We start from the raw sequence: 15336 nt of genomic DNA on the forward strand, positions 1-15336 counted from the left end.
TCATAATTTTCCGTGAAATCTACCGAATTTTTAAGTAGCCTATATGTTTTTACTATCACAAATTATCGCACAGAGATGCGAACTTTTTGATCCCAAAATTAAGAGGATTCTTCCTTTGACTGAGAGGAACCAAGGATTCTTCCTTTCAGGTTTCAAATCTCTAGAACCTTTCCATCGACAGTTAATACATAGATGGACAGAGAGAACAGACTGCCCTTTGACCTGTTCACTCTAAAATCAATAGAAATCTTCCTCAGACAAATAAGAAGCTATTTAACAAGTTTCAAGTCGCTATATCTTTTTAGAAGGAATTATTACACAACGGACGAAAAGGCGGACGAAAAAAGATATGTTTTCAGTAAGTTGGGACCTTAATAAGCGCAACTCAAATTTGTTTCTGATGTTTACCATATTCTGATTAACAATTGCTCTTTGTTAGCAAAATATTTTAAAGTTAGCGACGATTTATTTATCAATTAAAAAGATTTATAACCACAGTGCGTTTAACGCTATACGTAGGTTTTAAATGATAACGAAATTTCTGACATTTTCCATTCTTATATGTTACTAAAACAGAAAACTACGTTTTTAGCATTGGAATTTAAGATGATAATGTTAATAAAAAGTAAAATTAAAAATAACACATTATTATAGTGCGTGCTTAGTAAATGTGGGCGATGTTGAATAATAAATAGGGCATTTTGTGCGTGCGAGTCGATGAGAGAACGGAAAGAGCTGTTACCCCCCAGCATTTTGTGATTAACGGCTTCTAAGCCTGTACCGCACTCCTAGCAACACCTGAGTTGGCTAGGATATCATTTATAACGAAATTAGCTTGAATACGTTTTAAGTACGGTTTGCAAACATTGTGTTCAGATTGTTCAATAACTTGCTGTTTGAGCGCCTGTTACAAAATTGTATTTATTTAGGATTTGAGTTCCGTGGAAATCTGAGAGTGACTTGTAGGGTAGTTGCTACAAATTATTCGTTCAAAACGAAAGAAAGTATTACAATTAAATGTATTATTGGCTCGCAGTTTTGTGAGATGTGTGTTAATATAGTAATGTGTCAGTCTGTGTCAAATATTACTACTTCAAAGAATTACGCATGTTTTCCTCAAGAAAAACCGTAACAAATTAAGAAAACAACCAAGTGGGCGAGCGAGTGCGGTACTTGTTAGGATCGGAGATCGGTTTGCTCTTACAACCAATCACGGTATTTGGAGTCAGATCAAGTACAATGCCAGTAACCACATCGGGATTCTTGTAGTAACCTCGCCATCTAAGTTAATCATTGAGCTGTTGAATGATCTAACATTCACTACAGCGTGATGTGTTGGATTGCGAAGAGGAGTATTTCCCAATTATAATTACTTTTATCAAAAAATTTTATGAGTGTGTAGTTATGCACATTAAAGTGCCTTGTAATAGGAGCATTTATGCAGATTTGTTGCTAAAGAACACATTGGAACAGACGCGGGCGGTCTTAACATTTTAACATTTTTGTGTTTATTTAATCTTATTCTATGATTAGACACTAATCTAGATTATTTCAACTTTGTTACTGAGATAGATTACGTTCGTTCTGACTGTTTTATGAAGAATTAGTGTGTCCCTAATTTATTTGACACAATTTGATATTTCTGTATTGACCCGCGTCTAGGAACTGAAGAAATTAATAAATTCGTTTTCCACCGTAGTAACATTTATCACATACTTCTTTATGTCGTAGACGAAAGACAATTAAGACGAAAGTGATCGGGGTTGTTTTCCAATATTAATGTCATTCAATTCAATAAAGACATGTTTTATTGAATTTTATCAAAGAGACAGAATGTAATAGTGGTTTTAATAATAACTTGCGTTTTCTTCAATATTTACATAATACATATCAACTTTGGAGCGAGGTAGTATCTATGATAGCATCGACTGATTTCCTCCTCAATTTATTTAAAAATCAAAATTAACTTTTGACACAACTTGGACCAATTTGCATTTCTTAAAAATGCACCGTTAATTTACGCTGAACAAAAGTTGGCCTATGAGTGTGTACAAGTGTACTTGTCAGTGACCGCACTATCTGCCCACCCAGGTGCCCAGGTGGGTGGGTGGGTGGCACGACGCAGGCGCTGGTTGCCCGGGCCCAGTAGCCACCTGCACGTCGCGCCGCCACCGCCATCTTGTATGTCAGTCAGTCTGTGCTCGGTAAGTCCGCCAGTGACGCTGCCTCCACTCAGTCACTTACTATCATGTTCTGTAGGACTACGCCTAGTGTGTTACTTGAGTTTTGATTTTCTCTCATTTTTCCTCTTCTGTATTCGGACGATTTTTCACTTTTTTGTTATTTTTCTTTTGGTAATTTAAACTTAAGTGGAATAAAAACAACTTAATAAAAGTGCGAGTGTGGTTTTCTTACAAACAGTGCGCGTATAAAATTTTAACTAATCAGGGCTGACAATGTGTGCGTGGTGAAACCTGTTGACAATGGGTTGTGAACTGGGTAAACTGGCTCAGATGCAGCGAGGGGGTTCCGAGGGGGGCCCTAACAGGGGGGCTGACGATCCCCCGGCTCCCGCACCCCCCGACCCTCGACTACCACTTACAGCAAAACAGAAGTACAGCATGCTGGCCTCTTGGAAGGGAATATCTAGGGCCATGGAACCCACCGGAGTCTACATGTTTATCAAGTAAGGATATTTTATAATCGTAAGATCAACAAGTGAAAATTAAATTTTTTAAATCAAAGCCATCACGTTTGTGTTAAACCTTGACAAATAATCTTAGACGTCCTTATTTATTTGTATTGAAACTGTAAAGATATATTACTCCCAATAATAGAACATAATAGCTTTAGATGTCTTCAGTATTATCAATAAGTTATAAAGAAGATTACGCAATCTTTTGGAATGTCGATATTTTGATACATTCATCTACAAATAGCTCCTTTAGAGATCTCTAAGATTCGGAAATAACTAACGAAATGATTTCCAACGTTTTCAACTCAATTACACATCATAGTACGGTAACGGTTTAGATAATATCTTACGGACAATTTGTTTTACTCAGGTGTATAATATGTAAGCTATTTACTGCTAGGTGTTTTTGAAAACGACTGATTCTCCCCAAAATAAAGTAAGAGTAACTTATGTAAGTTCCGTCAAAAAATAAATTAACAGTTTACAAAAATGGTATTTCAGACAGAGAGGATTTGGATATTCATGACTACTAGACTAATTATAAATATTAGTAAATATACATTATTCCGTTATTTAAACATTTTGACTAATAATATACAAGAATATTTTTATTATTATATGGGATATAAATTTTACAGAACTTTAATGAAGTTCTAAAATAATTTCGGAACCTATTAATACACTTTCCTACTATATATTCATTTCAAAAAAATGAATCCTCCAGCTTAGTGCATAAGGGGACGTAGTCTGTCTTCGTAGAGAATAAATTCAAACTGTTTTCAAAAATAAATAATCTTAAACTGTTAAGGTTATTGTAGAAAAATAATACTTCCCGTGGAATCTTAATATTTAATACCGGCGAAAAGCTTCTTGTAACCTTCAAAAGAAAGGTGACATCCTTGGCTCCGCTTTGTACTGTGTAACTATTACATAAGTATAACTATTTTGTAATTAACTTGTTTTGTGTTTGTTGTTAAAATGCATAGTATAATCCAATGTTATAAACGTTTCGTTTACATAAACACGCATACGCATATGAATTCTATCATTCATATGTCTTATATATGTTTGAAGATCAATGTTTAATATTAAAATATAATAATATATAAACATGTTTTTTCGATCGATATTTTTTACAGCCTGAGTCTGCCCATTTGTGAAAATTATGAAACTTGAAGCGCGTAAAATGGAAATCTTTTTCTTTAAAACCTTCAACCACAGATAGTAATTCCATATGAAACAACGATGTCACTAGCACTGATTTGATTAAAAGGCTATGGAAGCTGTTACTTTATTCATGCCTCCGATAAAAATCTGACAGTTACACACAGAAGTCTATTTACTAGACAATAAGTTGCAAATACAGAAACAGAAGATTTGTAATCATATTCGTGTTAGATCGTATTATATTGAATTTAGATTACGTATTATAATACGTATAATACAGAAACGTGTAGATTGTTTAGTGATCAGTTTAAATTCATCCGATGGGTTTTCCTGGAACGATGTAAACATTATACAAAATCTAAACAACAAATGTTAAATGGTCTATAAGAAATAAAATTCACAGTTCACAATTGTGAGATTTGTCGAAGGAATTTACCAGATGAAAAACACTCTAGACTAAGAAATCAATAATCCTTCTTGCAATTCTATAAATTTTATCATTATTCATCACATAAACTGAAGATAAAGCTATATAAGAACATCTATGAAATCAATACTTTGGCTGAAGCAATCGCTAAAACGACTCAAGCTTGTTTGGTTCCTTATTTGTAGATAATCTGAGAATATCCGATTACGCTAGGAGTCTCAACTTTTTAGGTTCAAGACTCACTTTATTTACTAGAACCATCTAGGGTTAAAGAGAAATGTGGATTATTCTGCAAAAAGAAGTATAGAGGAGGTCTTCACATGAAAAATTAAAGTTGTTCAAAGATTTTGCCCAATATTTTAGAAATTGGATGTTAAATTCGAATTGAACTAACTAGGTTTGGTTGTGAAACCTGGGATGGTACTATTAAATTATTCCTAAAAAAACATTAATTTGTACCGGTACACCTATTACAAATAAACATTTATTATTTATTTTATAGTAATGGATTGAATTAATTTTATTCTTGATAAAACAATTTTACATACTATTTATAAATAAAAAATCAAACGAATTATATATACAAGGCCATAAACAAGTAGGTAGATTCCTAGTACCAGAGCCAATGCCGCTAGAGTCAGTAGCGTGCCGGATGAACGGTTTCCGCCCATCAGCCAATATGCTCATGACAATGTTTATTTATACCGTGCCAAGTGAGTTAGAGCTCACCACATACATTATTCCACACTGTAAATACAATATATATATACACATCTCCTTAGTTATTTTATAAGTATAAATTTGTGTGAGTAGGTTTCAACTTTTTCAAGGAACGTTTCCACCACGCATACCTTCAAGGTATCTCTAACCAAATATACGCACATACATTGATATTTCAATGCTTAATTGAAATCAATCGTATTTACATAGTTTTTGTGTTCAATAGATCTACAAACAGGCCACGTTCGGACGCGCACGTTTGTCTCAAGACACACATATTTGAACCAAGTATTGGGTTCAGAGGGTTCACACGTTTAAACGAATGGTTAGTTTGAACATTGTCTTAAGTTCAGATGAAGCATAGAGTATAATCGGAATAGATAAATTTCAAGAAGACCACCTTCTGAACTTTGGATAGGCTTATATCTTTCAGGTTCTAGATAAATAACGAGAGAGTAATACTTCATTTCTGTCAACAATTGTTTGTGAAGATGTTTTGGGTGTATTTCTTAGACTGTTATGTCTATGTAAACCTAAGGTTGTTTTCATACATTGTACAACCGCCGAAGTTCAACTAACGGTCCTCCTACGAGCTGTCGTTTGAGAATCTCTAGATTTTACCCATTTGGGGCACCACAAGCTGCTATAGACAGTAAGTTGCTAAAGGTGCAGATATTTCTTAAGGTAATCATTACTTATCTCGTGTGTTAGAAATTATAAAATCTACAGTGCAACAGGGGGAATGTATAGATTGGGATTTCTACCAAAATACGAACTTTAATATTAATGGTAATCCTTAGAGATGCATCATTATTCAGGTTAATTGTGACGCCCCAATTGAACGTATGGACATTTTGACCTGGTGGAGTTACATTATTCTCTTAAGGCGAAAAAAGGTGTTTCCAAATCATCATGACCTTAGAAACGGCTGCACAGATCTCCTCTTTTCGCTATAAAAATGTTACAGAACATTTATGTTACAAATTCATCTGGAAGTACTCAAGCTTTTATAGTGTTACAAGTATAAAAGAGTACACAAGCCAGAAATGGTTCTCAAACAAAACGGCCCCGCCCGCTACATCGTACTTTGTAATTTAAAGTATGTTTACATAATCTTAGGTAGGTGAGACAGTGAGTAGCTTCGCATAGTATCTTTGGTAGAATACTATTTACATCTTACATATTTGCATAGTAAAGATCCAGGATATATTTAATTGTACCGGATAAACTAGTCTAACAGCTTCCAGTCAATTTACGTTGAGTAATACCCAATCTAGTTGTTCTTGAAATTGAGGGATGAATTTCCCCTGAGAATGAAATAGATTGCCAACCCGATGGTTAAAAATGGGAGCAGATATATTTTTCTCAAATCAAAGCTTTTTCAGTTTTACACATAGCCGATTATCAGATAAGTAAGTAGATATATCACGATCACTGAACTAGATAAAGACACTGAAAGTCACCACTTTCAGCCAAATAATCGGTATGTGTGTGGTTAGCTGATGCTAATTAAACATTTGTTTATGTGCCTCAAGGTTGGATATAATCGTGTCGGGCTAAAAAACTGTACTCTGAGAAAATATAATTGTTTCAGACATTTAACCCTTTCAGTGCCATTAAACTACGACCTCCACCACAGCCAGCGCGACTGAGATAAACTTTTATCATAAGGTACATTTCTTTATCGATTTCAAGAAAGACCGGTTGTATGCTTGTAGAATGCAAATTGATTCTTTGCTATTGGACTGTACTGTTGACTTTGTACAATCCAGACATAGCACAATTTGCACTGTTTTAGTCCGATTATGTGTAAATTGACTTAGTAAATGTTGAAACTTCTAAACCCAGATCGTAAATAATAGCATACAATTATAATTAACTAACAACAAAGGAAGAATTTAAGTACTGAGTAAGGTTTGAGAAATTAGAAACATAATAAACGAAAACATAGGAGACAAGTCCTAACGTTGCAACGGGTTACATTAAAACAGTTGATGCTAGTATTAATGTGACTAACGACACTTCTGCTGGATTATTGAGCAAACACTGTATCCCGACAGTTAAGTAATAGGGTCGTAACCACTTCAATCACCCTAACGCTGACAGAAACTGTATGGCTTTAGTTTTAGGGGTTGTTAGGCAAAGTGCTGAGTTGAATGAATGGCTCTTGTAATCAATGTTAACATTGAATGATGGATTGTCAGAAGTTACAGTCACAATGGTCTGTGGTGACAGCAATACAAGTTCACGTCATTCTTGCCACTAACGTAGATGTTTCCTTCTAGGCTTTGAAACTGTTTTATAGAGGGTTACATTACGATACAAGAAAGTGCAGTACAATTTCTTGCTTCAGACACATCGATTCGTAATCTGGAAAACAAGACAAATATACTTATGAAGAACTCTGTATGTATTATATTATATCTTTTAAGCGTTACGTTAGAGTTGAATGAATGCCTCTTCTAATCAATGGTAACATTGAATAATGAGTTGTCAGAAGTTACAGTCACAATGGTATGCAGTGACATCAACACTAGTTCAGGTCCTTCTTGCTTTTATAAAACTTTTATAAAGTTTTATAAAACATTAAGTTAGATTAAATTAAATGGCTAATGTAATCAATGTTTTAACATAACGACAGCAAACACGTCAAACACTAGTTCACGTCGTTATCGCCACTACGTTTTAGTTACCTTGTCGGATTGAAAACCGTTTTATAGAGCGTTACGTTACAGTAGAATGGATGGCTATTGTAATCAATGTTAACATTGAATGATGAATTGTCAGGAGTTACAGTCACAATGGTCTGTAGCGACAGCAACACTAGTTCACGTCGTTAATCGCTACTGACGTTTTAGTTCCCTTCTCGGATTGAAAACCGTTTTTATAGAGCGTTACGTTACAGTAGAATGGATGGCTATTGTAATCAATGTTAACATTGAATGATGAATTGTCAGAAGTTACAGTCACAATGGCCTGTAGCGACAGCAACACTAGTTCACGTCGTTATCGCTACTGACGTTTTAGTTCCCTTCTCGGATTGAAAACCGTTTTATAGAGCGTTACGTTACAGTAGAATGAATGGCTATTGTAATCAATGTTAACATTGAATGATGAATTGTCAGGAGTTACAGTCACAATGGCCTGTAGCGACAGCAACACTAGTTCACGTCGTTATCGCTACTGACGTTTTAGTTCCCTTCTCGGATTGAAAACCGTTTTATAGAGCGTTACGTTACAGTAGAATGAATGGCTATTGTAATCAATGTTAACATTGAATGATGAATTGTCAGGAGTTACAGTCACAATGGCCTGTAGCGACAGCAACACTAGTTCACGTCGTTATCGCTACTGACGTTTTAGTTCCCTTCTCGGATTGAAAACCGTTTTATAGAGCGTTACGTTACAGTAGAATGAATGGCTATTGTAATCAATGTTAACATTGAATGATGAATTGTCAGAAGTTACAGTCACAATGGCCTGTAGCGACAGCAACACTAGTTCACGTCGTTATCGCTACTGACGTTTTAGTTCCCTTCTCGGATTGAAAACCGTTTTATAGAGCGTTACGTTACAGTAGAATGAATGGCTATTGTAATCAATGTTAACATTGAATGATGAATTGTCAGAAGTTACAGTCACAATGGCCTGTAGCGACAGCAACACTAGTTCACGTCGTTATCGCTACTGACGTTTTAGTTCCCTTCTCGGATTGAAAACCGTTTTATAGAGCGTTACGTTACAGTAGAATGGATGGCTATTGTAATCAATGTTAACATTGAATGATGAATTGTCAGAAGTTACAGTCACAATGGCCTGTAGCGACAGCAACACTAGTTCACGTCGTTATCGCTACTGACGTTTTAGTTCCCTTCTCGGATTGAAAACCGTTTTATAGAGCGTTACGTTACAGTAGAATGGATGGCTATTGTAATCAATGTTAACATTGAATGATGAATTGTCAGAAGTTACAGTCACAGTGGTCTGTAGCGACAGCATTACAAGTTCACGTCGATCTTGCTACTGACGTAGTTGTTACCTTCTCGGCTCGGAAACTGGTACGTTATGATACAAGATTGTGCAATACAATTTATTACTTTAGACACATTGATTTGTAATCTGGAAAACAAAATTAATATTCTTATGGCGAAGTATTTATTTTTATATTATATTGATATACTGAGTGTCAGCGATTTGTATCACTAGAAAGGCTGGCAACAATTCCTTTTTCTGTTTGTTTTTCTTTTAATGCTTTTAACATTTTTTGCTATGTGAAAAATAGAACAATACTTTATTATTATTTATTATCAATATTACCTAAGTTTCGTAATATGTTATTTTAAAATTAAGCTTTTCATTTATACAGAGACAAGAGTAAGTCTATAACGGTGCATTTACAACCATGATGTTTGGCTGGCCTTCATTGAAGCCTATCTTTTACTCAGTAGGCTGCCACAATATACATATTTTGTCTACGGAGGACGTACAGCCTTAGCAAAGCATGTTACGTGACATGTGATATGGCGTTCTCCTACCTTCTTTTAAAAAGTAAATTATTATTTATTTATAACAATGATGCAATAGGTAATATTATTATTAAATATGGCCGAACTCGATAAAATTAGTTTATGCATTCATTCAAATGTGTAATTTAAAAACATTTTTTCCATAGTAAAATGAAATTAGTGAGAAGGCTAGTGAACTGTGTTATCCTGGCGTCCGAAGTCGAGTTTACTAAACAGCTAAAATATGAAACATAACCTTGATTGGCCATATAGTACTAGGCATAATAATAAAATTGCGTAAAAGAACTCATTGATGATATACGTTTGTCGAATGTTTCATACTTTTTCAACAATTTCCATACCCATAAAAAGTAACAGTAATCATCACAAACATTTTATTTTAGTATGTAATGTATTCAGTTAATGTTATGTAAAGAGTATGAAACAATGAAAACAAGAATGATAAACACAATTATGAATTCTAAATAAATAATATGGAAAACTAAAACACCTCTGAGTAATGTCATACATGTATGCTAATATCCTTTAAGGCTAAAATTTGCTAGTATAAACGACATTAAACAAATAATGCCACAATTTAGAAATAAAATGTTACATGTATGTATAGACAGGTTAAAATACTGGATCTGGTCTCTTGGATAATGAGTGAAACGTTATCGCTTATCATTACTATACCATGAGTAACATTATTAACATTATAATTTTTAACATTATTAGCTGTAAGTATCATTAACAGTAGTGAGTTGAGGAGAATTAACCTTTTAATTGTAACATTACTAAACTTTACATGACTTTTGTTAGATTTTATATTTTTTAATAAGTTTATTAGAACAATGTAAGGAATGTTGATAATTGTCGATAAATTCAGTTCTACGCACATCTAAAATAGTATGAAAAACAGTATAAATATATATTTACGTTATTTATATGTTATTATTGTACATAATCGTTACTAAAACACTCGCTATCTCAGTACATCTTATTGCCGAGCTTCAAATCCTAAAGTAGTCTTAACAAACGGGCGTTTTGAGTGACATATAGCACTGCACAGTTTTCTGCTTACATATCTATACTGTGCAGAAGAAAAATAAGGCAACCGTAGTATGTCAAACTGAAAGGGCAGGGAGTCAAAGCTACTTTCGTACAAATACTCCAACCAACTTTGGAAACTTACAGACCATCTGCAGAGTCTAGATCGCCACATCTTTACAGCTCCGTCCTTGTTCCAAATAATGGTGGCTTTGGAGTAGTATGTGTTAAGCATCGGACAACATCCGCAAAATGAAAAAAACGGGTGATTTGGAGAAATAGGATGTCAAGCTGTTTTGTAATGGCTGATTACCTTCTAGAATATCTTTAAGAAGACAGTAAAATGATAAATTGTTTTGATATGAAAGAGAGTTTAGAAAGCACATTTTCAAACACAGGGCATTACATAAAATATAACTCGACATTGAACGGAAAAGTACCGTGAATCGCTGATCACAGTCCAGTTTTTTGTTATTGGTAGCAAAATATATAACCTTCAATATATTTATCGACTTCCAAGGTGAACGTCAATTTTTGACAAACTACCATTTTATATTTTTTTCTGAGAGTTTTACTTGATAACACATTCAACTCAAATGCACCTATCAAGAGGGCAATGGAAAGTCTTTCGGAGTGAAGGAATTTCTCTATCATTACTTTGGAATAGAGAAATAACATAAAAAAGCCATAACTATATAAAACTGTATATAAATAATACTGTCAATTATATGTAATTTGTAATGTTATAAAAATAATACGAGTAGTATAACGTCTGTACTGGTTTTTTATTTTCGAAATATAATCGCAGATCTAAGTACATTAGGACTCACTAATCAGAACTAAAGCACTACAAATCTACTCTTAAATACCAACCAGTTCATATCAGAATCCAGGGCATTAACACACTATCCCTGTACAGAGTTATAGTCTAAGAATAAACATTGGTAAAGAGGTTTAACAACAATTACTCAAACATATTATACAGATTAAAGCAGTATAAAACCATTAAAAATGTTTAAATTATATTAAGTAATAAAAGTCGTCATCTCAATTATTAAAGTAACGCAAAACTGAAACAGTCGTTTATTATGTTACAGTTTGAGAGTAAAAATATTCAGTTTAAGCATTTTGCCAGACAGTATTGTTTTTGTAACAGAAGTTATGAAAGAGAACAGCTCAACAGAAGCATAAACAAATACTTTCTTCATTCACTTTTAATCCTTGGCGTCTTAGTCATGCGGCTTCTTTGTGCGGTATTGTGTCTTTTATTTTCCTCACAATATAGGTATGTATCCATATAATTTGTACCTGGTAACTCTCTCTTCGAATTTTCAGTGATATCAACCAGCCTACGGTAAAAATAATCTTTACCACAATAACGTTTATCTCTTAATATATATAATTTGATGGAACAGTCAACCAAACAAATATTACTTTGAAACTTGTTTTACTAACAAATGAATAAATACAAAGGAAACTTTACCTTACGTTTACATAAATTTAAATTTATTGAAATGAACTTCAGGTTGAACTCACACTCATAGACTTCTCAAGAATATATAGAGAATATATAATATATATAAGAATATATATAAGAATTACTCCTCACAAATATACTAGTTACATTTACAGCAAACAACTAAATAAAAATGAACTGTTTAAAAACATCAACTTGAAATATTGGAGTCAGTTTATTACTTAAAGAATTATATTTATATAAGTGATTATGGAGCAAACTGGACCACAGTTAAATAACGTAAGAGGGCAAAAATGTGAATTACAACAACTCGATAGAGCAGCGTAAATAAAATAAATAATACATAATCATACGTTGTTCGGTTTTATAAATGCATTATTATAGCTGCAATCATATTATGACTAAATCTAAAAACCAAAATTTAACTATTTAAAACAAATTTTTATTAGTGTTAAACACCATTTAAATTCGTAAAATAAATAAAAATATTTATATAATGTGTACATTGTTAATTTGCTAAAAATCATATTCTAAATAACGTAATTCATTACTCACTTGATCTCTCAATGCTGCTATATCACCGAAAACATTAGAGATGACGTCAGTCGGCACTATAAACTCAGTTTCAAAATACAAGAATTCTCAAAATCCGATCTTACAGCAACACTTCCGGAGCCTTAGTCACATTGTTCCCTATTTAAATATTCAATATCCCAACACAGAACGTATCCCCTAAACTGAAACTTAACATTTATGGTGTACATACTCGGTCTCAAGCTTAAATACTTAAACACGTACGAGAACAAACGGTGCTTCATATGAATTCTGAAAGAGGTTAACATAACAATACAGTGATTGTTAATTCACCCTTGGTTTTTGCGAATGAACATTGTTATATCGCACTGAACACGGCAACAAATCCGCCAGTTTGTTCAGTGGCCTGTAATGCCCATTAGTGTTAATACGTTTAGCTGTGCACGGCCAAACAGCAAGCTTTTGGCAACATTCCCCACGTGTGCAATTGTTAATGAGTGTAGTAATTTTATTGTTATTAAAACAGTTGTGGTGTATCTACGTGCTACGCTGTGGTATTCTTTGCGATGCAAAATATATTGATGGATGTACAAATTTATTTACATTTTGACCCTGAAAAGGTTTTCAGTTAAATAAATATATGACATAAAATCACTCAAGTGATCCACTTTATAAGATTAAGACATCTGCTTTGTAGCAATGGACCAACATTAGTAAAATAAATAAAATCCTTAACATGTTTTATTGTACTCTTATAGTACTTGTATAGTACTACTAGGGTTTATGCAGAACATTGGGTATATTTTCCATAGCAAAATAACCAATAAAAGATAACCAAACTACTCTTGGGATTACTGTAAAGGGAGAAAGTGGAGTGAAGGCTAAGTAAATACGACATTGACAATAAATTTGTTAAGTTAAATTATATAACGTTTATAATAAATTAAGAAAAGAATCGTTTGGTACGTAAATGATCGAGCAGGGGCTTTTTATGTTAACGAAGACCTGCCTAAAGCCCAAAGAACCCCCCCCCCCCCCCAAAGGACTAAGGACTCTTTATAATCATGTCAAAAGAGATATGAGATAAAGAGCTGCATTGTTTGCCTCGACTATCAATATTGTGTTTTATATACATGGTACTTGAAGAAGAATATGCAGGAGAATGAACTTTTTAATATCAATAGTAGAACATGCTGTGTACATAATAATTTAGAACTAAGAAGTATTAAATTTTATCGAAGATAATTCGAAATGTAGTCTATGTCACTTGATAGCATAATCTTCCAGAGAGTGCGCTTATCTATGATTCAGAGAACACACGATCATGTGAATCAAACTTGACATTGAACGCAAACAGCAGCATACACGCTATGACTCATGTAATTGGCTTATTTAAGGATTGGCAATAGACCGTTCTATAGGTACACATAGATAGTCAACAACCAATCTGACACCGAGCTACTGTAAACAAACATCCACTCCAATATAACTTGACATTGATCCCAAACAGCAGCGAGCATACTGTGACTCATGTAATTGGCTTATCTAGGGATTGGCAATAGACCGTTCTATAGGTACACAGCGATAGTCAACAACCAATGTGATATCGAGCTACTGTAACCAAACATCCACTCCAATATAACTTGACATTGATCCAAAACAGCAGCGATCATTCTGTGACTCATGTAATTGGCTTATCTAAGGATTGGCAATATACCGCTCTATAGGTTACACCAGCGAAAGTCAACAATTAATGTGATATCGAGCTACTGTAACCAAACATCCACTTCGATAAAACTTGACATTGATCCCCAACAGCAGCGAGCATACTGTGACTCATGTAATTTGGCTTATCTAAGGATTGGCAATATACCGCTCTATAGGTACACAGCGATAGTCAACAACCAATGTGATATCGAGCTACTGTAACCAAAACATCCGCTTCTGATATAACTTGACATTGATCCCAAACAGCAGCGAGCATACTGTGACTCATGTAATTGGCTTATCTAAGGATTGGCAATATACCGCTCTATAGGTACACAGCGATAGTCAACAACCAATGTGATATCGATCTACTGTAACCAAACATCCACTTCGATAAAACTTGACATTGATCCCAAACAGCAGCGATCATTGTGACTCATGTTAATTGGCTTTATCTAGGGATTGGGCAATATATACCCGCTCTATAGGTACACAGCGATAGTCCAACAATTAATGTGATATCGAGCTACTGTAACCAAACATCCACTTCGATAAAACTTGACATTGATCCCCAACAGCAGCGAGCATACTGTGACTCAATGTAATTGGCTTATCTAAGGATTGGCAATATACCGCTCTATAGGTACACAGCGATAGTCAACAACCAATGTGATATCGAGCTACTGTAACCAAACATCCGCTCTGATATAACTTGACATTGATCCCATCCCAAAAGCAGCAGCGAGCATACTGTGACTCATGTAATTGGCTTATCTAAGGATTGGCAATATACCGCTCTATAGGTACACAGCGATAGTCAACAACCAATGTGATATCGAGCTACTGTAACCAAACATCCACTTCGATAAAACTTGACATTGATCCCAAACAGCAGCGATCATTGTGACTCATGTAAATTGGCTTATCTAGGGATTGGCAATATACCGCTCTATAGTACACAGCGATAGTCAACAACCAATGTGGATATCGAGCTACTGTAACCAAACATCCACTTCGATAAAAACTTGACATTGATCCCAAACAGCAGCGATCA

General features: G+C 34.2%; 1 protein-coding gene across 1 annotated transcript in view; it reads left to right on the plus strand.

The window, feature by feature from the left end:
- Positions 1–2157: 2157 nt before the first annotated feature.
- Positions 2158–15336, plus strand: part of LOC124357614 (neuroglobin-like) — a 165994-nt gene continuing 152815 nt past the window's right edge. Inside the window, exon 1 of the mRNA XM_046809554.1 lies at positions 2158–2686. Coding sequence (XP_046665510.1) covers positions 2484–2686 — 203 coding nt within the window. The 5' untranslated portion in view covers positions 2158–2483. The remainder of the gene's footprint in view (positions 2687–15336) is intronic.

Source organism: Homalodisca vitripennis, chromosome 3 (genome assembly GCF_021130785.1).
Source record: "Homalodisca vitripennis isolate AUS2020 chromosome 3, UT_GWSS_2.1, whole genome shotgun sequence".
NCBI lineage: Eukaryota > Metazoa > Arthropoda > Insecta > Hemiptera > Cicadellidae > Homalodisca > Homalodisca vitripennis.